This window comes from Pipistrellus hanaki (genome assembly GCF_964339955.1).
Source record: "Pipistrellus hanaki genome assembly, chromosome: 20".
Classification (NCBI taxonomy): Eukaryota; Metazoa; Chordata; class Mammalia; order Chiroptera; family Vespertilionidae; genus Pipistrellus; species Pipistrellus hanaki.
The window spans coordinates 11,834,642-11,858,544 of NC_140522.1; the positions used below are offsets into that span (position 1 = coordinate 11,834,642).

The following is a 23,903-nucleotide window of genomic DNA, read 5'->3' on the forward strand; positions in this document are numbered from 1 at the left end:
ACAGAGTAATATGCAAATTGACCATACCTCTGCTACACGCCCACAAGCCAATCAGAGCAAGTATGCAAATTAACCCCAACCAAAATGGCTGCAGCCACAGAGAGCAGCGGGAGGCATGGGTTTCCCAGGCAATGGAGGAAGTCAAGCTTTCCACCTGCCCTTGCCGGCCTAAGCCTCCACTCATGGCTACAAGGTTTCAATTACAGAAGGTAAACAAATCCAAACAGAAATGACGGCAGCCATGGAGCAAGCAAGAGGCTTGGCTCTGCTCCAGGCTACAAAGTTTCAATTGTAGGAGGTAAATAAATTCCAGATACCAGGGCCTCCACTTGGGTTGCCAGGGGGCATGGCTGGCCTGCAAAACACCACAGGTCCCTCGCCCAGGCCACCCCATTCCCCAAGGGAACCCCCACCCTGATCCAGGACACCCTTCAGGGCAAACCAGCTGGCCATATTTCCCTGTCATCTACCCATCCTACCATTGCACCAGGCCTCTATCCTATCTAATAAAAGAGTAATATGCAGATTGACCATCACTCCAACACACAAGATGGCTTCCACAAGATGGCCAGCAGGGGAGGAGTTGGGAGGCACCAGACTTGCAAGGGAGGGCAGTTGTGGGTGTTTAGGCAAGCAAGGGAGGGCAGTTGGGAGGCACCAGGCCTACAGGGGAGGACAGTTAGGGGTGACCAGGCTGGCAGAGGAGGGAAGTTGGGGGCAAACAGGATGGCAGGGAAGCAGTTAGACATCAATCAGGCTGGCATAGGAATGGTTAGGGGGTGATTAGGCTGGTAGGCAGAAGCAGTTAGGGATACTCAGGAAGGCAGGCAGGCGAGCAGTTGGGAGCCAGCAGTCCTGGATTGTGAGAGGGATGTCCGACTGCCCAAATTTCATGTACTGGGCCTCTAGTCTTCTATAATTTTGTACATTTCATACTGCTACTCAAAAACCATTTTATGGTCTCTTCAATACCTATAAGGAGTTCAACTCTTTAGCTTGACCATCAAGACCTTCTGTATTCCAGAATCTATTCCAACTCTATCTCCTATAAGCTTCCACACAAACTCAACTCTGATGTAGTCAAAACGGTCCACTCTAGAATCTATATGCATTTCCCTAGTAGGCACTTACTTCTACTATTATGCCTCTGTCCTTTTTTTTTTCTTTCTTTCCCAAAGGTTCTCAACTCAGGGTATGTATCATCATTATCTGTGGAGCTTTAAAAGGATCTTTAAGAATATGGCCCAGACATCTGGATATCTTCAAAATTCTATAGGCAAATTTGTAAAAGGGGTAAAAACCAATGATTCATAGACTTTAATAAAATCTTTTATAAAATGCTTAAGTTTTTAGCACCTTAACTGAGCATCTAATATTATATAGTCAAAAAAATAAAAATTTAAACCACCCAGAAAAATTTTTACTTAAATATCCAAGCACTCTTTTTTTATCAACTGCACAACATAAATCTTTCTAATTAGAATCTACTTCCTAATAGGAGGTAAACACAGTAGCTGGGAGAATCCAAGATGGCTGCGCCCAGGTAAACACCTAGCCACAGCTGCACACAACAATTTCTTTTTTTTTTTTTTTTTTAAATCAATCTTTATTGTTCACATTATTACAAAGGTTCCTCATTTCTTCCCCCCTCCACCAGGTTCCCACCCCACCCTCTGCCCCCTCCCCATCCCCCATTGTCCTCATCCATAGGTGCACAGTTTATGTTCAGTCTCTTCCTCCCTCCCTCTCCCCGATAGTAAATCCCTTTTCAGATAGTAAATCTGTTACTTAGCATTTTCTCATATCAATAATACCTCCACATGCCCAATGATACTTCACACAAAAGACATTTCCAAATAGGTCAACCAGCCTCATCCAGGCCCCACCCAAGGCACTCACAGATCAACACCCCAGCGCTATACTAACTCAACACATCCAGATCTAAGCCTTCTTCACTTGATTCAGCAGACCCTCAAGTTCCCGCAAAAGTTTCCAGCCATGTCTGAGAGGCAGCCGTGGGCAGGTACAGGCGAGGAGCGAGCTGTTTCGGGCCTGGCTGCTCCGGGCCTGGCCTCTGTTGCTCTGGTTCGTTCCACAACCAGCTGCTCCGGGTCTGGTCACTGCCGCTCCCGACCTAGTTGCTCTGGACTTGGCTGTTGCTGCTACAGGCCTGGCCGCACCCGACCCGGCTGCTCTGGGACCGGTTGCTCCGGTCCCGGCCGCTCCGGGCCTGGCCGCTCCCAGCCTGACAGCCGCTGCTCCGGGCCTGGCTGCTCCCAGCCTGGCAGCCATTGCTCCTGGCCTGGCCGCACCAGACCCTGCTGCTCCGGGCCTGGCCACTCCCAGCCTGGCAGCTGCTGCTCCGGGCCTGGCCGCTCCCAGCCTGGCAGCCGCTGCTCCGGGCCTGGCCGCACCAGACCCTACTGCTCCGGGCCTGGCCGCTCCCAGCCTGGCAGTCGCTGCTCCGGGCCTGGCCGCTCCCAGCCTGGCAGCTGCTGCTCCGGGCCTGGCCGCACCAAACCCGGCTGCTCCGGGCCTGGCCGCTCCCAGCCTGGCAGCTGCTGCTCCGGGCCTGGCCGCTCCCAGCCTGGCAGTCGCTGCTCCGGGCCTGGCCGCACCAGACCCGGCTGCTCCGGGCCTGGCCGCTCCCAGCCTGGCAGCTGCTGCTCCGGGCCTGGCCGCTCCCAGCCTGGCAGCCGCTGCTCCTGGCCTGGCCGCACCAGACCCGGCTGCTCCGGGCCTGGCCGCTCCCAGCCTGGCAGCCGCTGCTCCGGGCCTGGCCGCACCAGACCCTACTGCTCCGGGCCTGGCCGCTCCCAGCCTGGCAGTCGCTGCTCCGGGCCTGGCCGCTCCCAGCCTGGAAGCTGCTGCTCCGGGCCTGGCCGCACCAAACCCGGCTGCTCCGGGCCTGGCCGCTCCCAGCCTGGCAGCTGCTGCTCCGGGCCTGGCCGCTCCCAGCCTGGCAGTCGCTGCTCCGGGCCTGGCCGCACCAGACCCGGCTGCTCCGGGCCTGGCCGCTCCCAGCCTGGCAGCTGCTGCTCCGGGCCTGGCCGCTCCCAGCCTGGCAGCCGCTGCTCCTGGCCTGGCCGCACCAGACCCGGCTGCTCCGGGCCTGGCCGCTCCCAGCCTGGCAGCCGCTGCTCCGGGCCTGGCCGCACCAGACCCGGCTGCTCCGGGCCTGGCCGCTCCCAGCCCGGCAGCCGCTGCTCCGGGTCTGGCCGCTCCCAGCCTGGCAGCTGCTGCTCCAGGCCTGGCCGCTCCCAGCCTGGCAGCCGCTGCTCCTGGCCTGGCCGCACCAGACCCGGCTGCTCCGGGCCTGGCCACTCCCAGCCTGGCAGCCGCTGCTCCGGGCCTGGCCACACCAGACCCGGCTGCTCCGGGCCTGGCCGCTCCCAGCCCGGCAGCCGCTGCTCCGGGTCTGGCCGCTCCCAGCCTGGCAGCCGCTGCTCTGGGCCTGGCCGCACCAGACCCGGCTGCTCCGGGCCTGGCCGCTCCCAGCCTGGCAGCCGCTGCTCCAGGCCTGGCCGCTCCCAGCCTGGCAGCCGCTGCTCCTGGCCTGGCCGCACCAGACCCGGCTGCTCCGGGCCTGGCCGCTCCCAGCCTGGCAGCTGCTGCTCCGGGCCTAGCCGCTCCCAGCCTGGCAGCCGCTGCTCCTGGCCTGGCCGCACCAGACCCGGCTGCTCCGGGCCTGGCCGCTCCCAGCCTGGCAGCTGCTGCTCTGGGCCTGGCCGCACCAGACCCGGCTGCTCCGGGCCTGGCCGCTCCCAGCCTGGCAGTCGCTGCTCCGGGCCTGGCCGCACCAGACCCGGCTGCTCCAGGCCTGGCCGCTCCCAGCCTGGCAGCTGTTGCTCTGGGCCTGGCCGCTCCCAGCCTGGCAGCCGCTGCTCCAGGCCTGGCCACACCAGACCCAGCTGCTCCGGGCCTGGCCGCTCCCAGCCTGGCCGCCGCTGCTCCAGGCCTGGCCGCACCCGACCCGGCTGCTCCGAGCCTGGCCGCTCCCAGCCTGGATGCTCCGTGCTTGGCTACTGCTGTTCTGGGCCTGGCTGCTCCCAACCCGGCTGCTCTGGGCCGGGCTTCTCCGGGCCCAGCCACTCCGTGTCTGGGTGTTCCTGGACTGGCCACCCTGGGCTTGGCCGCCTCTGCCTCAGGCCTGGCTGCCACTTCCCCAGGTCTGGCTGCTCCAGTGCTGGCCGTTGATGCTCTTGTTCTGGCTGCTGCTGCTCTGGGGCCTGGCCACTGCTGCTCCGGGCCCAGCTGCCACTGCCTTGTGCCTGGCCACTCTAGGCCTGGTCGCCGCTGTTCCAACATTCTGTCCCTTTTTTCTCTTTTTTTTTTTTCTTTTAAAAAAACAAAACAAAACGCATTTATGTTGCAATGTTGGCTGGTGCGTTGAGTTCTGACTAGTCTTTGATTTTTCAAGATCTTCTTTGTATTCTTTCTTAAGTAATTTTACTATCATTTGCTCTCACTTGATTTCTTCACATTGAGAACTTCTTTGGTTTCTTCCTCCTTGTCCTGGGAGCTCAGCAGGTTGGCCTGTGGCACCCCTTTGTTCTCCGTGGGCTCCCGCGCTGCTCCAGCCTGTTGCCGGGGTCGGCGCCGCCCAGGAAGCAGCCCCCGTCCTTGGCTCCGTTGCCAGCGCTTAGCAGTCGAAGGCTCAGGGGCACCCCCCCCCCCACTGGGGGCCCCGTCGCCCGGCTCCTTGCTGGCGCCCGGCTGGCCGGTGTCCGGCAGGGGCTCCTGCTCCTCGTGGCATTCCTCCAGTCTGGGGCTTTCTTTCTCCCTCCCACTAGGGGAGTCCAGGATCAGAGTCAACAGACTGTCCTCTGCGCACAGTGTGCGCGACTCCGGGGGCTCGGCCTTTCGCCGCGCTCCCAGGACTCCACCTCACAGCTCCGTCTCCCCCTGCCCGAGCCTGGGTCCCCAGGGACTGGCCCAGACCTGGAGTTCGGGGCGGTCTGGACTGAGGCTCAGAGCTGCCGCCGGAGGCTTTGTTTCTTCCGGCTAGGGTAATCCAGCATCAGAGTCAACATTCAGTCCTCTGCGCGCCATGTGCGCGCGACTCCGGGGGCCCCGCATTTCGCCGTCCCCCGGGATTGTCTCCCCCTGCCGGAGCCTGGGTCCCCAGGGTCTGGCACATAACTTGGGGCTCAGCGCTGCCAGTTCGGGGGTTCAGCCCAGGCTGGGGGTTCTATTTCCTTCCTGCTAGGGAACGCCAGGCAGCACCCAGCCCTCTCCTCCTCTCCGGCTGCGACTTCTCCGCGCGCGCGTGCGTGCGAGCGCGCAGCATGTCTCCGTACCTTAGGCTTTTTTTCAGCTCCTCTGATTTTCCTTCTGGTTTTCTCCCTCCTTCCTATTGTAGAGTTTTCAGTCAGTCGACTACCTGTAGCTCTGGGCAATGTCCACTCTACATTTTAGTTGTATTCCCTTGAAATTGTTGTGAGCTGCTGCGGCTAGGTGTCTAACCGAGCAGCCATCTTGGATCCTCCGGTGCACACAACAATTTCAATAAAATACAACAAAAATATAAAATGGACATTACCCAGAACTACAGGAAAGTCGACTGACTGGAAATTCTACAATGAGAAGCAAGGAGAAAAGCAGAAGGAAGAGCGGAGGAGCTGGAAAAGCCTAAGGTACGGAGACACGCGGCGCGCATGGAGAGGAAGGAGCCGGAGAGGAGTGGCGGCTGAGTGCCTGGCTGGCATTCCCTTGCGGGAAGGAGATAAAAGCTCCGACTGTGCTGAACCTCAGACCCGACAGTGCTGAACCCCAGTTCTAGGCCAGACCCTGGGGACCCAGGCTCAAAGAAAGGGAGCCTGGGCTGTGAGGCGGAATCCAAGGGGAGCGGCGAAAGGCAGAGCTCCCGGAGTCGCACACATTGCGCGCAGAGGACGGATTGTTGATGCTGCTGCTAGATTGCCCTGGCAGGAAGGAGACAAAGGCTTCGGACTGTGCTGGGCCCCAGTTCCGACTGCTCTGAACCCCAGTTCTAGGCAGATCCCAGGGACCCAGGCTCATACAGAGGGAGACTGGGCGGTAAGGCGAAACCCCGGGGGAGCAGCGAAGGGCAGAGCCCCCGGAGGCGCGCACACTGCGAGCAGAGGACAGACTGTTGACTCTGCTGCCAGATTGCCCTGGCAGGAAGGAGACAAACGCTCCGGACTGTGCTGGAACCCCGTTCCAACTGCTCTGAACCCCAGTTCTAGGCCAGACCCTGGGAACCCAGGCTCATTTAGAGGGAGCTGGGCTGTAAGGCGGAACCCTGGGGGAGCGGCAAAAGGAGGTCCCGGAGGCGCGCACATTGTGCGCAGAGAAGGGACGGTTGGAGGTGCCGCGGGATTGCCCTGGCAGGAAGGAGACAAAAGCTCCAACTCCACTTCCAACTGAACTGAACCCCAGTTTCAGGCTCATTGGGGGAGAGCCTAGACTATTTGGTAGCAGGCGAAAATTGAGGACACCTTTCTCTCAGAGGTGCTTGCAGAGAATACTGAAGGACCCTGGGGAATACTGAGACTCAGGAGCCGCATAGGGCGGGGCGGACGGAAGCCAAGGCTGTAGGCTCCACCCTGAAACTCCGCCCCATCAGGGAAGCTGCGAAAATGCCGAGGCAACGAAATAGATCACAAACGAAAGAAATGGAGGACAAAAAGCGACTGGATATAGAGTTCAAATCTACGCTTATAAAGTTTTTCAACACAGTAGCTGAAAAATGCTAACAACAATTAAATTTTAATATACTCGTCAAATTCATTTGTGAGAAACATCACAACCATTCAAATTAAAAATTAAACCTAAAGCATGCTTGTCCTATGTGACAATCAGGTAAATATGAACAAAGCATGCAAATAGAAATGCCCAGTTTGAATCCCAACTTGCAGAATTATTTATGGATATCATAAGAAGCTTGAATGAACCCAGCCATGGCAATGTGACCTTAGCCCTTGAACATACAGATACAGACCAGGGAGTCAGTTAAGATAAAAAAGCAAAATAATAGTTGTCCACCCAAACTATACATTATAATAACCTGGAGAGCTTTTTTTAAAAAATATATATTTTATTGATTTTTTACAGAGAAAAAGGGAGAGAGACAGAGAGTTAGAAATATCAACAGGAGAGAAACATCAATCAGCTGCCTCCTGCACACCTCCTACTGGGCATGTGCCTACAACCAAAGTACATGCCCTTGACTGGAATCAAACCTGGGACCCCTCAGTCCACAGGCCAACCTGAGCCAAACCAGTTAGGGCTGGAGAGCTTTTAAAATTACCATTTTCAAGCCACACTCTGAATTAAAGCAAAACCTCTGGTGTAGAGTAGTTTTAAATTTTTTTAATATGTTTTTTATTGATTTTAGAGAAAGGAAGGGAGAGAGATAGAAGGAAACACCAATGATGAGAGACAATCATCAATCAACTGCCTCCTGCATGCCCCACACTGGGGATCAAACCCACAACCCAGGCATGAGCCCAGACACTCAACCACTGAACCACACCAGCCAGGCATCCATGAGTATTTCTTAAAGTTCCACAGGTGCTTCCCATGTTTGGCCAATGCTGAGAACCAATGAATCAAAAGAGAACTTCTCACAGAGAAATCTAAAGATCAGAACTATTCAGAAGCAGACAAAGAAAAACACCCCAGAAAGAAGCTAAGTTGCTATCCCTTATTCATCTGTGAGTGATTTTTGTATATTAAGGATATGTGCTTTTATGTTGCAAATATTTTCAATTTCACAGCTTTTTCAATGTAAGACAATGAAACACTGACACACAAGTGTTTTTAACGTTTATAAGTTAAATCTGTCCATTTATTAATCCGTCTTTTCCTCCTTGTGTGGTTTCTCTTTTTATTTTTTCCTCAAAAGCTAACAACAACAACAGAGACTTCTTGGCATGAATCTCAACCAAAGAATTCAGAAAGGAGAATTGTGAATGTCTTAATTGTTTAAAATTAAACATGAATAGATCATGTGTAAAATAGTAAACTGGCAACAAGTTAACATTAAAAAGGAAACTTTCTTGATTTTATAATATATAAAACAGTAAAATGGCTTTAGTTGTTAATTTTTACTATAAAATGTCATAATAGCAAGTTTTGCTCAATAGTTAGAGTGCCGGCCAGAGGACTGAAGGGTCATGGGTTTGATTCCAGTCAAGGGCACATGCCCAGGTTTCAGGCTCAACCAGATTGGGAGCTTGATCCCCAGTAGGAGGCATGATCCCCCAGAAGGGGCGTGCAGGAGGCAGTGGATTAATAATCCTCTCTCATCATTGATGTTTCTATATCTCTCTCCCTCTCTCTTCCTCTCTGAAATAAATAAAAATATATTTAAAAATAAATTAGCCCTAGCTGGTCTGGTTCAGTGGATGGAGTGTCAGCCTGCAGACTGAAGGGTCCCAGGTTCAATTCCGGTCAAGGGCACTTGCCTGGGTTTCAGACTCAATCCCCAGTGGGGGACATGCAGAAGACAGCTGATCGATGATTCTCTGTCATCATTGATGTTTCTGTCTCTGTCTCCCTCTCCCTTACTCTCTTTTTTTAACTTTTTTTTAAGTATAAAAATATACTTTTAAAAATAATAATAAATTTATAAAATTAAATGGAAAAATTATCCTCAGATGAGGATTAACAAAAATAAATGAAATGAAATAAAATAAAATGTTTTGTGGTGCTTATCACATGGTTTATGTGCCTTTTCAGAACTGTTTATAAATATAATTGTGTTTCTGGAAAGCAACCATTTGAGTTCTAAGATTAGAATGAGATATAATAAATAAGATTATCCCACACAATGACATTAGTATTTTCATCCTACCAAGTAATTACTATAGATAATTAGAGGGATAAAATCGTTTGCACACAACTTTTCACAGTAATAAATCCCATTTTAAGTAGATGAATAGGCTCAATTTTTCCCTTAGCTGGTCACAAATTCAAATGTGACCTACAGTTGCAGACATGAGTTTTGACTCTTAATGTGAATAACATGGTCATTATTAGTAAGGCACTGATATGAATTTGATCACTGCTCTTTCATTATAGTATTATTTATTTTTTAAAATATATTTTTATTGATTTCAGAGAGGAAGGAAGAGAGAGAGAGAGAGAGAGAGAGAGAGAGAGAGAGAGAAACAATATGAGAATCACTGATCAGCTGACCCCTGAAAGCCCCCACTAGGGACCAAACCCTCAACCCCACCATGTACCCCTGGCTGGTTTGGCTCAGTGGATGGAGCACTGGACTGTGATCTGAAGGGTCCCTATAACATGGTCATTATTAATAAGGCACTGATATCAATTTGACCAGAGCTCTTTCATTATGGTGAGTTTTATAGAGATATTTATAACAAAATTTGACTTTGTTTGTATTTTTAAAGAATTCAAAACAAAAGTTATGAAAAATATAAGAGATTGAGAACAGTTTGGAAAGGAGGTTTTAAATTTTAATAGCTAAAAAGCAAGTCACTATTCTGAAAAATGTCTGCGTGCTTTTCACCCCATTGTCCACAAGAGGGAGCATCACATCCAATTAAGACTTCATGAGGAACTCTGACATGGAAATGAGAAATCATGAAAAACTGGATTTGCAAAAAATTTAGATGTAACATATACAGAATGTAAAATCGAATTACAGATTCCCCAACAAAATCTAAAAGAAAATATCATCAAATGATTGTGCAGGCCTGTTCAGTGTGGCTCAGGGAGTCATGGTTCCCAGGCAGGGCACATGCCCAGGTTGTGGGCTCAAGACCCAGTAAGGGGCATGCAGGAGGCAGCCAATCAATGATTCTCATCACTGATGTCTCTATCTCTTTCTCCCTTCCTCTCTCTGAAATTACTAAAAACATTTTTTTTTTAAATAACTGGGATGCTGAGTATTTTAAGTTTAAAAGGACTTACAGAAATTAGTGTAATGTAAATACAAATTCTGCAGATATCTCTGGAATCATACAGAAAAAAAAAGTATGCTCTGACTCAGTAAGTCTGCATTGATAACAAGCCCCCAGTTGATAATGATGCTCCTGATTCACAGACCACACTTGCTTGATTAAATTTCCAAGGTTACATGTTTAACTCTTACACAAAATCAGGGGATTGATTGGTAAGGAGAGACCCTCAACCTTGAACCCCTAAATTCTGATGAACTGTCTTTACCAGGAAAAGCCCTCAGAAGAGGTTGGCCTCCCTTTCCTCAAGAACCTGCAATGGCCGCCCGATGACAAGTGTCTCAAAGGGGACCACTGGCCCTCACCACCTCTCAGTGTTTCCAAACCTGTGATCAGACTCAAGTCCTGGCAGGCCCCAAAGGACAAAGCTAAAAAGTGCAACCCTTGAGGAGGTGCAGTACCCACCAAAGAACAAGATTTTGCCAACTTCTATCAACAAAAACTTGGGGAACAGTTAGGGGAAAGGATACGGAAAGTGCTGGATGTTGGATTAGGGTGGAAGATAAGACTGGACTAAGCTGAATGTATCAGCACTAAGCAGAGACTGAGGAGTCCACAGCTTGGCTCACGCAGCTGGGAATGGCTTTAACACTCTGCTTGCTTGGTTGATTGAAAACTGGGCCTAACGGTGACCAACATTAAATGAGGCTGAAATGTCAGAACCTCTTGGGCATTCTGAGGAAGAAGACAGCTGATGGATTAGTGCGGTTAGAACACTGAGTGAATTTAATATGTAAGACTGCCTAACTCATTCCTTACCCATGTCCCTGGGAAGTTCCAGAAAACATTCCCTCACCAACCTCTGAGAAAGGCACTCAGGAGTGGAGCCCTGGCCTCCTCTAAGAGCTCTGTGTGTTGGCTATTCTCCACAGACCAGAAACACAAGTGGTAAATCCTACCATCAAACTGGGCTTGACGATGGGATCCCCTGGTGGCGGGGACCAACCACATGGCAGCCCTGAGCTGGAGTGGGAGTGGACATGGCGGCCGAGACAGAAACGAGAAAGGGCTGAACCGCAGAGATCGCTGACTGATCGCTGACGGTGTCCCTAGAACTGAACAGGTGAGCAGTCTACCAAGTCTTACTGGATTAGTGACAGTGAACAAGCTCTAGGTCAGGTAAACAGAAGTATGACTTCAACCACCAAAAAGAAAGAGTTGTGGCCCCTCTACCAATTCTCAGACTTGGGCCACTTCACAGACTTAAGGTGAGGTGCCACAGAGCCAAATATGAATACAGTCACTCTCCCTCCTTGGCTTTCCAAAGGAGAGCTATAGCCATTTACAAAAATGACTGCACTCAGGAAGAGGACATAACCAAACACTGGGGGAATTACTGGACATTGGTGCTGAACTGAAATTATTTTTTTAAAATGTATCTTTATTGTTGAAAGTATTACAGATGTCCCTTCTCCATTAACTCCCCTCCACTTCACCCCACCCCACCCCAACCTTCACCACTCTTGTCTGTGTCCATGATATATATATAAAAATATAGGTATGTAGATATAGATATATAGATATCCCATATATAATAAAAGCATAGTATGTAAATTGGCCAAACGGTGGAACGACCAGTCACTATGATGTACCTGCACTGACCACCAGGGGACAGATGCTCAACACAGGAGCTACCCCCTGGTGGTCAGTGTGCTCCAGCAAGGGGAGTGCCTCTTAGCCACAAGCCCTGAGTAGGACTCTTTTTTTTAAACCCCTATATAGCTCTTTTTTTTAAACCCCTCCTATAAAATACTTTTCAATAATTTTTAAAAATGTAAAGGGGTTCTGAGGCTGAAAAGTTTTAAATCAGCTGCCTCAAATGACAGTGTATGTTAAGAGCAGTCAAACCACAGGCATTAGCCCGTTGTTTCGTCTCTTTCTGTGAAGGTCAGAGGCAACCCTGTAAGGAAAATATCAGCCCTGCAGAAGATTTACTTATTTAGTAGTCATCTAACATCTAAGCCTCCCAGTTTCCTGATCATTTCAGCAATCTTTCTTAGTCCCCATTTCAGCTGCTTTCTGTCTTACCCTAAAACTTGTTATACCAGCCCATGCACTGCTTCTAGAGCAAATATGTCAAGACATCCCATTCTCGATCACACCGCCACTTCACTGATGGCATGAGGCCTCTAATTCATTGATTCTACTCACTTCACTGTCCATCGCCCACATCATAACCTCAGTCCTAGCTTAGAAATCACAGTCCATGATTACACCCTCTCTTGCCTACAATGTCAATTTCCTTCTCCCTTTCTCTTCCCATTATATTAACCTGGTAAACCCAATTCTCAGTCAAGCAGCAAACCACTGGGAGAGGAAAAAGCACCAGCCTGCTGACTGCTCTCACTTTAAATAAATCAACACAACTATTCTCAGTGCGTTTTCAGGATCGGGTCTCTGCTATACAGCCTTTAAGTGGACCCGCGGCACTTCCCAGCAATCCTGCTACATTTCACTAGGCAATTCACGCTTCTCTCCTAGGAGAATAGATGAAACCTTCTTCTCTAAGACCGAGAACTTGTCCCCAAACCCCTCAATCACTGCTGCTGCCTTCTCTGGCACCTCTTCTTACCCCAACAGGCGTTCCCTCCTCCTACCTCTACCCCAGGTTCAGGCCTTGGTTAGGATGGATTACACCTCCTCACCAGTGTTCTTTTCTGTCCTTTATTGCCTGGTCACATTTGCCTACATTGTAACTCAAATGCAGCTGCCTTATTTCCTACTAGAGCCCCAGTGCACAAATCCGTGGACCTTGAAAGGAATTGTGGGCCACAAGGCTGCAGTTGGCACAGGGGCGGGTGTTGGACCATCCTCAGCACCCCTGCCAGCCTGTCTCACCATGGCCCTGATCCCCTATCTGCCAGCAGCCCCCCACTTCTGCTGCTGCCACCCCCACGTGCTGATGGTGCTGGCCCCACTGGTACCTCCTGACGGCACAGTGATTGAGCCTGGCTCCAGCAGCAGGTGCAGGCAGCAGCTGTTGCCCAATCGCCCCTCAGGAGCAAGGGGAGGTGAAAAAGCCCTCAGGGGTGATCAGGGCCGGCAGCCACTGCTCGTACCTGTTGATGGTGCCGAGCAATCAGGACCGGCACTGGGCACCAGCAGCAGGTGCGAGGGGGGCTGGCACTGGCAGCGGGTGCAAGCGGCAACTCCAGTAGTGGGTGCAAGTGGGGCCAGCGCCAATAGTAGGTGTGAGCGCCAGGCGAGACTGTGGTGCACAGGAGCAAAGAATTTTCAGGAACCACCAGAGGCTCGTCCCAGTGACAGCGACCAGCACCCCACCTTGGTCTTGTGCTCCCACTCACCTGCTGCACCATCCTGCAGGGGCCGACACCAGCCATGTGCCACACACGCTCCCTGGTGGTCAGTACACATCATAGCAACTGGTTGTTCAGATGTTTGGTTGTTCTGGCTGTTCTGCCATTCGGTCTATTTGCATATTAGCCTTTTATTATACAGGATAATTGGTCTAACCCAGTGGTCAGCAAACTCATTAGTCAACAGAGCCAAATATCAACAGTACAGCAATTGAAATTTCTTTTGAGAGCCAAATTTTTTAACCTTAAACTTCTTCTAACGCCACTTCTTCAAAATAGACTCACCCAGGCCGTGGTATTTTGTGGAAGAGCCACACTCTAGGGGCCAAAGAGCCGCATGTAGCTCGCAAACCGCAGTTTGCCGACCACGGGTCTAACCTATCTCATGAACATGGTAGTTTTTCTATAATTAATCTAATCTTCATCTTCATCATGAACACTCACTCTAGTAAATAGCCAAAAACTTAAAATTGGCCAGATAATATCTCAGTTTAAATCACTGCCTTCAGGTAAATTTTTCTCCAAATGGGGCTAATGAGACATCGTTATGGTGGGAAGAAGACCTTGGATCTTGGTGTCTCTGTGGATTGACACTGGTCTCTGCTATAAGGAGGACTGGACTGGTGTCAGCCCACCCTCAGGGATGTCATGCTGGCTCCCGTCTCTGGTATCCATGATTCCGATCTTAGTAGAGTCACGCAGTCCTTGGTCATGATGCCTGCTGCTCCGTAGACCTCTGAGCAACTCCACATCCCTCACAGTGGTAGGAAAGCATTTCAGAATCCCCCACCACCTCCGACTCATCTATCACTTCCTTCTACCCTGCTCTGCTACACCCCCCAGTGTTGGCACAGCACTCACCTACACAGTTACCTCCTCTCAAGACTCCAAATAAGGGGCAGCATCAAAGGCTTTCTGCCTTTACTGTCTCCTCAATGCATTTACCATGCTCTCCTCAACCCCAGAACTTTGGCCTCAATAGGTCAGAACATAAATTTCTCACAGTCTCCTTCTCTCCCTCTATTCCCCTTTCTTTCTCCAACCCACTAGGGTTGAAAAAGATGGATTTTCCACTTCCATTTCATCATCCTTCTGGAAGCACTAAGCCTCAAGTTGGGCCTTAATAATGGAGGAGATATCCTCAGTATCTTACAGAACTATCATTCGAGTTTGCCAGAGGAAGCTCTTGATAGGGAAACTACAGGCAAATTGGAAGTGTAGAAAACCCAAAACAAACATACAGTGACTTAAAATTCCCCAAAATATTACCCCTTCACAATTTCAACAGCTAGTCTCCTGTGTGCTAGGCCTCAGGCAAGGCTATACCAGACACAGGTCACTACCTTGGGGAGTGGGGAGACTTACATACAAAATAATTACAATGAAATTATATGTTACATTTGCCAAAACAAGCAGATAACACAACCCCACTGTCAACCTTTTGAGCTCCTTCAAAGTAAAAACGGGTACCACAGCAGAGAAATGATAATATAAATTATACCGGTAACAATTTAATTGTCATTTAATCTTCTAATGTTCACATTTCATTTTCTTTTCCACTCACATGGAAAACAATAAGCTAATCCTTAGTGACAAGGGAAAAGGGCAAGAAAAGCCATGAAGCAGGTTCAAATTTCTTTTCAATAAATAAATATGCAAGACTCACAGACACAGACAACAGTATGGTGACTACCAGGGGGAAAGGGAGGTGGGGGAGGTCGAAGGAGACTTGACTTGGGGTGTGAACACACAATACAATACACAGATGATGTATTATATAGAATTGTACCCCTGAGACCTATATTTCAGTAACCAGTGTCACCCCAATAAATTCAATTTAAAAAGTAGAAATAAATAAAAGAAATACCCAAGAACCAAAGCACACATCAAAACATGCCAAGGTCAAAGAAAATCAGATAGAATCTAGTAGCAATAAATCATTGGGAGACTAATGAAGTGATTATAATATCTGTTCTTTTATATTATGTATTTGGTTTCCCCCTCCCCCTCACCATGGAACTAATGGTAACTGTTACAAGCAAATATTCTCATCCATTTCTTAATTCAAAAGAAAGGCTGCAGAAGGGTAAGGACAGCTGAGAGCAATTCTGCTAGACTTGCACACTAGTAACTAAGAGCTTACTAAGTGCCAGGCATCAGGGCTACAAACACCACAAGATGCAATCTCTGCTCTCAAGAATTTCAAAACTGATGATGGATAAAGAGACAAATTTTACATACAAGGTGATAAGGAGCACACCTTATAATGACAGACTAGTATTAAGGTTATTAGAATTGCACACACCAATGCATTGAACTTTTATTTCTCTAACAGTATATCCAATATTTCCAGGCTGCAGTGATTCCCCCCTGGGCACTTCGGAAATACCACCACAGAAGAGGAAGTGTTCAACAGAAGGCCTCCTGCCACAGCAGGTGTGCTGGATTCCTTTCTAGCACAAGTGAATTACAGCTAGCAATCCACAAGAAGTGCAAAAAAGGAGCAAATATAATCGGCGTCTGTACAGCACTGATACACAGGTGTTTGCTAGTCAGTATAGAAAAAGCCATTTGTCAGTTGCAGTTTGTTTTGTTTGGATGCTCAGCATTTACTTCTATCCCTTTTCCTACATTTAGGTTTGATGATTTTCCCACCATGTGAATATAGGTGGGAAGGAGAGCCTGTCTCCTTTCTTAAAGCCAAAAAGCCCGGATACTCACTTCCTCAACTTGCCTTGCTAAGACACCCACTGAGGACTCGGACTCAGAAGCGGGTATCACAAAGAGCCTGGCTGAGAAAGCAGCTTTGCAGCATAGCAGCAGCAGAGGCGGCAGCGGCAAGAGCAGCACACAGGCCCAGGGCCATGGAGTGGGAGACATGCTGCAGAGCCCAGGATTACCCCACAGCATCCGCAATGGACTCTCCAGGCCCAGGCCTCAACCACTTCTCACGTGCAATTCTGACCGGAACTTTCCTTGGTTCCTGCCCGTTTTCAGGCTTTAAGCCACATGTGTCAAACACAAGGCCCGCGGGCCAAATCCAGCCCGCCAGGCCTTGCAATGTGGCCCGCACAGCGCTGTCATCACTGCACTCCGCTGTCAGTTTATGACATTGTCAGTTTATGACTGTTCAGTAAACCATTCGGCCCGCGATTTAGGCTGGATTTTAGATTTTGGCCCCTTCTCTGATTGAGTTCGACACCCTTACTTTAAGCAATGCTGAGAATGCCTCAGTATTTTTCCATAAAATTCCTTTTTCTTTTTTTTTCTTTTTTTTGGCTTAAATCATTACAATTCTGGCTAATAAGAAAAATGAGTGATAGACAGCAACAGTGAACATGATAAATTAAGAAGCATCCCACCCACCGATGGTTTGGTTTGTGGTCAGTTTTGGAAAATGGACAATGCCATGTGTTTTATGACTAAGTCGAGCTCTGATAATTTATTGAGCAATTTGTCATTTATTGAGTATTCATTCCAGAGCTTTTCTATTCCAACTATTATCTCCAAGATGACCCACATCTTCGTCGTCAAGTAACCCCAGAGGAATTAACAAACAGTAAGTTCTCTTATTTGGACTACATGCGAACTGTAGGTACAATCCCAGAGGATTTAAGAGGATGAAGAGCCCAGCTTTCTGGAATTTGCTTGGCTGTCGATGTGGGGAACTTCGGCAAAAAGGCAAGTCTTGCCGAAACCGTTTTGGCTCAGTGGATAGAGCGTCGGCCTGTAGACTGAAGGGTCCCAGGTTCGATTCTGGTCAAGGGCATGTACCTTGGTTGCAGGCACATCCTGGTAGGGGGAGTGCAAGAGGCAGCTGGTCGATGATTCTTTCTCATCGATGTTTCTACCTCTCTATTCCTCTCTGCAAAAAATCAATAAAATATTTTTTTTTTAAAAGGTAAGTCTTGGGAGAAATGACTGGTTTTCAACTACACAGTTTACAAAAGTTTCAAATCGTTCTCTCAATAGATTTTGTTGTTGCTGCTGCTGTTGTGGCTACTTCAGGAAACAACAGATAAAAGTTATTATTTGTTAACTTTAAAATACAAAATTAAATTTCTCAATTATGAAGACATAGTAGGAGTAATAGCCAAGCCCTAGCCGCTGTGCTCAGTGGATAGAGCCTTGGCCTGCAGACGGAAGGGTTGGATTCTGGTCAAGGGCATGTACCTCTACCTCTACCAATCCATGTGTTTCTCTCCCTCCCCTTCCAGTCTCCCCCTTCCCTTCCAGTCTCTCTAAAAATCTATGGAAAAATATCCCCAGGTGAGGATTAAAAAATAAACAAGTAAAATTTTAAAACCCCGCTTTAAAAATAAATAAATAAAGAGATTACTGGTCAAGCATCTGATTTGAGCTTTGCACTTACCGCCTCACCCCCATGCACCCAGCTCCCAGGCTAACGGTCTGAGAGAGCAGTGACAGGAAAGAGAACTGACGACCCAGCATGGAGTAGGAGCTCCATGGCAGTGGCTGCTCACACACAGTGCCTGTGACTGTGCATGCATATTGCATATCTCCATAAATCGCTTTCGCATAACACTCTGAGTCGGCCCAGCGCTCCCAGGCTTAGGAAACACTTTCGCTTGAATTCCCGCATCTCCTTAGACCTGCGGGCAAAGCACACGGTGATCCGGGCTCCAGCCCAGAGGGCTGCAGGTCCGTGTCAGCACTCCGGATGCACTGACATCCATGACGTCTCTGGCCTGTTTGCTCCTTGAGCATCCCTAAGAATGCCCCACGCAGCTGCAGGCGAAACAGAGGCTGCACCCCAGAAAGTGTCCCCGAAACTCCAACAGGCTTCCGCCTCCTGCACCCAGGTCCTCTCCACGCAGCAGCGGAGCCTGGTTTTACCATCGCTGCTCCCCCGCACCCTGCACCCTGCACTCCGCACCCTGCACCCTGCACTCCGCACCCTGCACCCCGCACCCCGCACCCCGTCCCTGCACCCCGCACCCCGTCCCCGTCTCCGCACCCCGTCCCTGCACTCCGCACCCCGCACCCTGTCCCTGCACCCCGCATCCCGTCCCCCGTACCCCATTCCCATCTCCGCACCCCGCAACCTGCACCCCACACCCCACACCCCGTCCCCCGCACCCCATCCCCGCACTCTGTCCCTGCACCCCGCCCCCCGCATCCTGCACCCGGTCCCTGCACCCTGCACCCCGTCCCCGCACCCTGTCCCTGTCTCAGTACCTGATCCCCCGCACCCCGCACTCTGCACCCCGCACCCTGTCCCCGCACCCTGCACTCCATACCCGCCCCCTGCACCCCGCATCCCGTCCCCGCATCCCGTCCCCGCACCCCGTCCCTGCACCCCGCTCCTCGTCCCCGCATCCCGTCCGGCACCCCGCACCCCGCACCCCGCACCCCGCCGGCTGTGCTTTCCAGAGGCTCAAGACGCTGGTGGACCGGACACGGACTTTTTGTTCCTCAGCGAGATCACCCAGACCCCGCGCCTCCCCTCAGGTCGGCTCCCTCTGCCCCCCGATTCCCGCCGCGGCCCCGGGCCGGGTGTCCGCTGTCCAGCCCCGCCCGCAGCGCTGCCGGGACGGCGCGGGGCGCGCCCACTCCCGCGGGCAGCCCGGGGGTGTCCGCCGCGGCCGTCAGTCAGCCGCGCGCCCGTCAGTCAGCCGCGCGCCCCGGGAGCCGCGCTCGCAGAGAAGTTCGGGGCTGGGCGCCCGGCGGCCCCGGCGGGCCTGAGGGGACTGAGGGGGGCGCCCCGTACGCACCCGAGGAGACAGCGGTCGCAGACGGCTCCGCGGCTCCGCTTGCTCACGGTGTACGCCAGGGGGTCCGAGCGGAGCAGCAGCTCCCCGGGGCGCAGCGGCGCCACAGCGCGCATGCCGTTGCCGCGGGCGGCGGAGCTGAACTTTTCCACCTTCGGCGGCTCCATCCCCGGCGGCTCCATCCTGGGCACCTCAGCGCCTCACGCGGCGGCGCGTCCGGCAGCCGGTTCCTCGCGGGCCGCCCGAAGCCGCGCGCCTGCGCACTGCGCGCAGCGTACGCCGCGGGGCGGGGCGGGAGCGGCCTCGGAGCATGCGCAGACGCTCCGGAGACGCACGGGTGGCGGAGGAGCGGACCGTCCGGCTGGCGGGGCTGCAGGAGTCCCGGGCAAGTCGGTGAGGCGAGGCGGTGTTTTTCCCAATTGTATTTTCTTTTCTTTTTTCTTCCTGGAGTATTTTCTTGCAGACGGTTTTAATGCAGAGGGGAAGTAGCCCGTTGCCCCGTACGAAATGAATAGCATCAAACAACCAAATGAACAGCATCGTGCCCTCCACTTCCTAGATCAAACAATTCTTGGTATCTTACCATTGCTGCACATTCTCCATGTGTATGCAGATTGTGTGTGTGTGTGTGTGTAGAACTCTTGTGGAACCATTTGAAAGTTGTGTTTTTGCATCACTTAAAAGCCAGCCTGGCGCGGCTCAGGAGTTGAGCATTGACCTATGAACCAGATCAGTTAGATTCACCGTCCAGGTTGCAGGCTGAATCCCCCAGTGTGGGGGTGCAGGAGGCAGCGGATCAATTATTCTCTCTCATTGTTGATGTTTTTATCTCTCTTTCCCTCTCCCTTCCTCTCTGAAGTCAATAAAAATATGTTTTAAAAAAAACAACAAACTGATGACTCCGTTTAGAACCCTTCATGAACCTGAGCATTAAAGCACTAAGCACAGGTCTCCAAAGGGCTTTGCAAGGAGTCACACATTATAAACAGACTAGAGGGAGGCCCAGTGCATGAAATTCATGCAGGGGGAGAGGGATGTCCCTCAGCCTGGCCTGTACCTTCTCCAACCTGGGACCCCTTGGGGGCAGTCAGACATCCCTCTCACAATCTGGGACTGCAGGCTTCTTAGCACTCACCTGCCTGCCTTCCTGATTGCCCCTAACTGCCCTCCCCTGCCAGCCAGATTGCACTTATCTGCCTCTGCCTTGGCTCCCACTGTGGCTTTGTCCAGGAGGAAGTCGGATTTTTGGAAAATGTCCTGTCAACAGGTCTAATTAGCATATTATCCTTTTATTAGTATAGAGAGATAGATAGATAGATAGATAGATAGATAGATAAATGTAAGTTGCAGACATAACTTCTCATGACTAATATTTTACATCATAATATTGTGTGTGTGTGTGTAAAGTAGTAACATTCCTTTATTCAACAAATAATTACTGGGCACGCACTGTATGTCAGGCTCTCTACGAAGCACTGGGAATATAATGAAAAAGAGGAAACAGATCCTGATCTCAAGGAGTTTCTAGTGACAGAGGTGTGTGGAGTGTTGTTGCATATCTCAGAAATGTGTCCTTTGTGCCAGATACTGTTCTGTAATTTGTTTCTTCATTCACTTGTTGGTGACATTTGTTGTGCATATTTCATAATTACTGTCACATGCATTTCCTCAGAATAAGAACAATATCCTATAAAACTTCAAAATCATTATCACATATTCTGAACTAGCAAGCAAAATCCACATTCACTTTAAGATTAGCTTTTGTATTAGGAGTGTACCCCCCATGTCCCTCATGGTTCAGGGTTCAACTTCAGGTTCAGGCTCTGGAGGAGGCCACACATAAATGAAAGAGACTAGACAAGAAAATATTAATTTGGGAATTGGGGGTCAAGGGAAAGCCCAAGAGAGGACTTGGCTTTGCTCTGGCCCTGTGTTCCCTTTTATTCAGGTTTGGGATCCACCTATAGCCCTTGGGCAGGCAATTCTAATAATAGCTTGGTGATAGCCCATCAATAAGGATTACAGAAGACTAGAAGGTGGAAGTTGCTTTAGCTCCCTTTGTCTTCACCAGACAGTGGGTGTGTGGCTCTGACCCTTGCCAGAGCCTCAAGGCTGACCAGCCTTCCGGGTTCCTTGTCCACACCTCTCTGCTGATGAAGGCAATGGGCAGCTCCCAACAGTAACTTTTCTTTAAAAACCAGGATCCAATCAAAGTTACATTTTCTCTTTCATGACATTGACTTTTTTTTTTACATTGACTCTTAAAGAGCCCATGCTAGGATTCTAATAAAATGTTCTACAGTCTGTATTTGTCTGGTTGTTTTCTCATGGTGTTAACATGTCCCTCTATTTCCTATAAATGTTAAGAGTCTAGAGGCTTGCCGAAACTGGTTTGGCTCAGTGGATAGAGCCTCGGCCTGCGGACTGAAAGGTCCCAGGTTCTATTCCGGTCAAGGGCAGGTACTTTGGTTGCGGGCACATCCCCAGTGGGGGGTGTGCAAGAGGCAGTTGATGGATGATTCTCTCTCATCGATGTTTCTAACTATCCCTCTCTCTTCCTCTCTGTAAAAAATCAATAAAATATATATTTTTTTAAAATAAGAGTCCAGAGGCTTGTTCTTATTATTTTTGAAAGGGAAAAGGAGAAAAATAGAGAGATAGAAACTTTGATGAGAAACCGTCGATTTGCTGCCTCCTGGGGATTGAGCCTGCATCCTGGACATGTGCCCTGACCCAGAATGGAACCTGAGACCTCTTGGTTCATGGTCCACGTTCAACACTGAGCCACACCAGCCAGGGGAAGAAATTTAAAGAGAACTGGATGATGTTATGAGAGTTCATGACGTATGGAGTAGAGATTTCTATCCATAAATCACATGGAACTCCTAGGTAGGATCCTGAAACTATCTCCACATCTTGAAGATTTGATGTTTCCAGTGAAAATCCTTACTAACTGGCTTTACAATTAGCTTTCATAAAAAATCTAAATTGAATTTTAAAAACATAGAAAATCAATGCTTTCTCACCCTATTTGTTCCATTATTTTTATATCCTTGCTTTTAATGAGCAGATTAAAACCATAAAGAATTAGGATGTTGTGCTCAATTCCCCATAAACTATAATTGAAAGTCTAACACACTATTTTATTAGCAAGAAGTAAATTAAGCAGTAGCTATAAATGTTTAATACAGAATTACCCAGCAGTTTTAGTAATAAACCAAATGAAATTTAATCAAGAATCACTGGGTCATTTTAAAAGTCTATCATGCCTAGAGTGTCGGACTGCAGACCAAAGGGTCCCAGGTTCAATTCCAGTCAAGGGCATGTACCTCGGTTGCAGGCTCCTCCCTGGCCTGGGCCCTAGTCAGGGCTCCTGCGTGATTCAACCAATTGAATTGTTTCCCTCACATCGATGTTTCTCTTTTTCTCTCTCTCTTCCAGTCTCCCTAAAAATCAATGGAAAAATATCCTTGGGTGAGGGTTAATAACAAAAGTCTATCATGTCTCACCAGATAACTAGAATTGCTATTTCAAGCCTTAGAATGGTATAAATAATATACTGATGGGGTATAAAGAACAGCAACAACATCAACAACAAAAACTTTTCTTGTTTTATTAATCTGAAGATCCATACTTATGACTTGGAGGTAACTAATGTCATCATTTCAGGAGTAAGTGTGCCAATTTTTAGTGGTTAGATTCAGAAGAGTTCCTGTGGCAATGTAGGTTTCAGAAGCTATTGACGAGTGCCACTAAGACAGTATTTTTATTAAGATATTTGCTTGAAAGTGATAGAATTCCTTCCAAAATTAATTTTAACAAAACAAAAAAAAAGGAAATTGACTGGCTTCGGCATATGCTTGCTTTGGACATGTATGTGGCTTCAGGTATGGTTGAAGCCAGGGGCTCACCTGTTAGCAGAATGGTGTCTGCCTACTTCGTGTTAGCTCTGCTTTCTCTGTTGACTTCATTCTGCAGATTTTCCTTATGTGGTGGACAAAGGAGCTATTTTCTTCCTTATAAGAGATGCTCTTGCCAAAACCGGTTTGGCTCAGTGGATAGAGCTTTGGCCTGTGGACTCAAAGGTCCCAGGTTTGATTCCGGTCAAAGGCATGTACCTTGGTTGCGGGCAGATCCCCAGTGGGGGGTGTGCAGGAGGCAGCTGATCGATGTTTCTAACTATCTCTCTCCCTTCTTCTCTGTAAAAAAAATCAATAAAATATATATTTTTTTAAAAAGGAGAGAGATGCTCTTCTGATAATACCACAGGTAAGGCCACGTTGTTAGATCCTTTTCATTTTACACATGCAAACCCAAGGCCCAGATAACCTGCTAAGTGCCATTCTACAATTTAGTGATGAGGGAACAAATGGTAAATAGTCCGTAACACAGAACGTTTTTGTTCACTGATGCATTCCTGTTTGGGTACCAATCACCTCCTGAATTTGCATACTACTGTATTCTTATAACCTAGAGAAAAACATCTACAGTATTTTCTTATTGCAAAGTTATAAATATTCAAAAAAACAAAGACATAAAAAGAATCTTAAATACCACTGAGTCTCCTGTTATAATATTGCAAGGTCTTCCCTCTCCCACCATCTTTGGTCACCACGATCTTACCTATAGCTAATTGTATGGGCAGCTATTTCACTCTTCTAGGGAAAACTTTTTGTTCAGAGATACCCGACAGTGTTCCCCATATTTAATTTGAACATTCTGCCCAGTTCTTCGGGTTCTGAGAGGTTCAAAAAGAACAGTGAACATCTTTTATTCTCAACCATCAGCAAAAATAAAAGGGCCTTTGGCAAAATCTTTTTATTTGCTTACCTTTGAATTGCTTGCTACTAGACCTGCAACTTGTCATCACCAGGAATCACTCCACCTCTAATATCTACTTT

At 49.3% G+C, this 23,903-nt stretch overlaps 1 protein-coding gene across 1 annotated transcript in view; it reads right to left on the reverse strand.

Moving 5' to 3' along the window:
* The window catches only part of SMYD3 (SET and MYND domain containing 3), a 457,100-nt gene extending 437,841 nt beyond the window's left edge, over positions 1 to 19,259 (reverse strand). Inside the window, exon 1 of the mRNA XM_084868939.1 lies at positions 19,006 to 19,259. Coding sequence (XP_084725065.1) covers positions 19,006 to 19,184 — 179 coding nt within the window. The 5' untranslated portion in view covers positions 19,185 to 19,259. The remainder of the gene's footprint in view (positions 1 to 19,005) is intronic.
* Between the last annotated feature and the right edge of the window lie 4,644 nt (positions 19,260 to 23,903).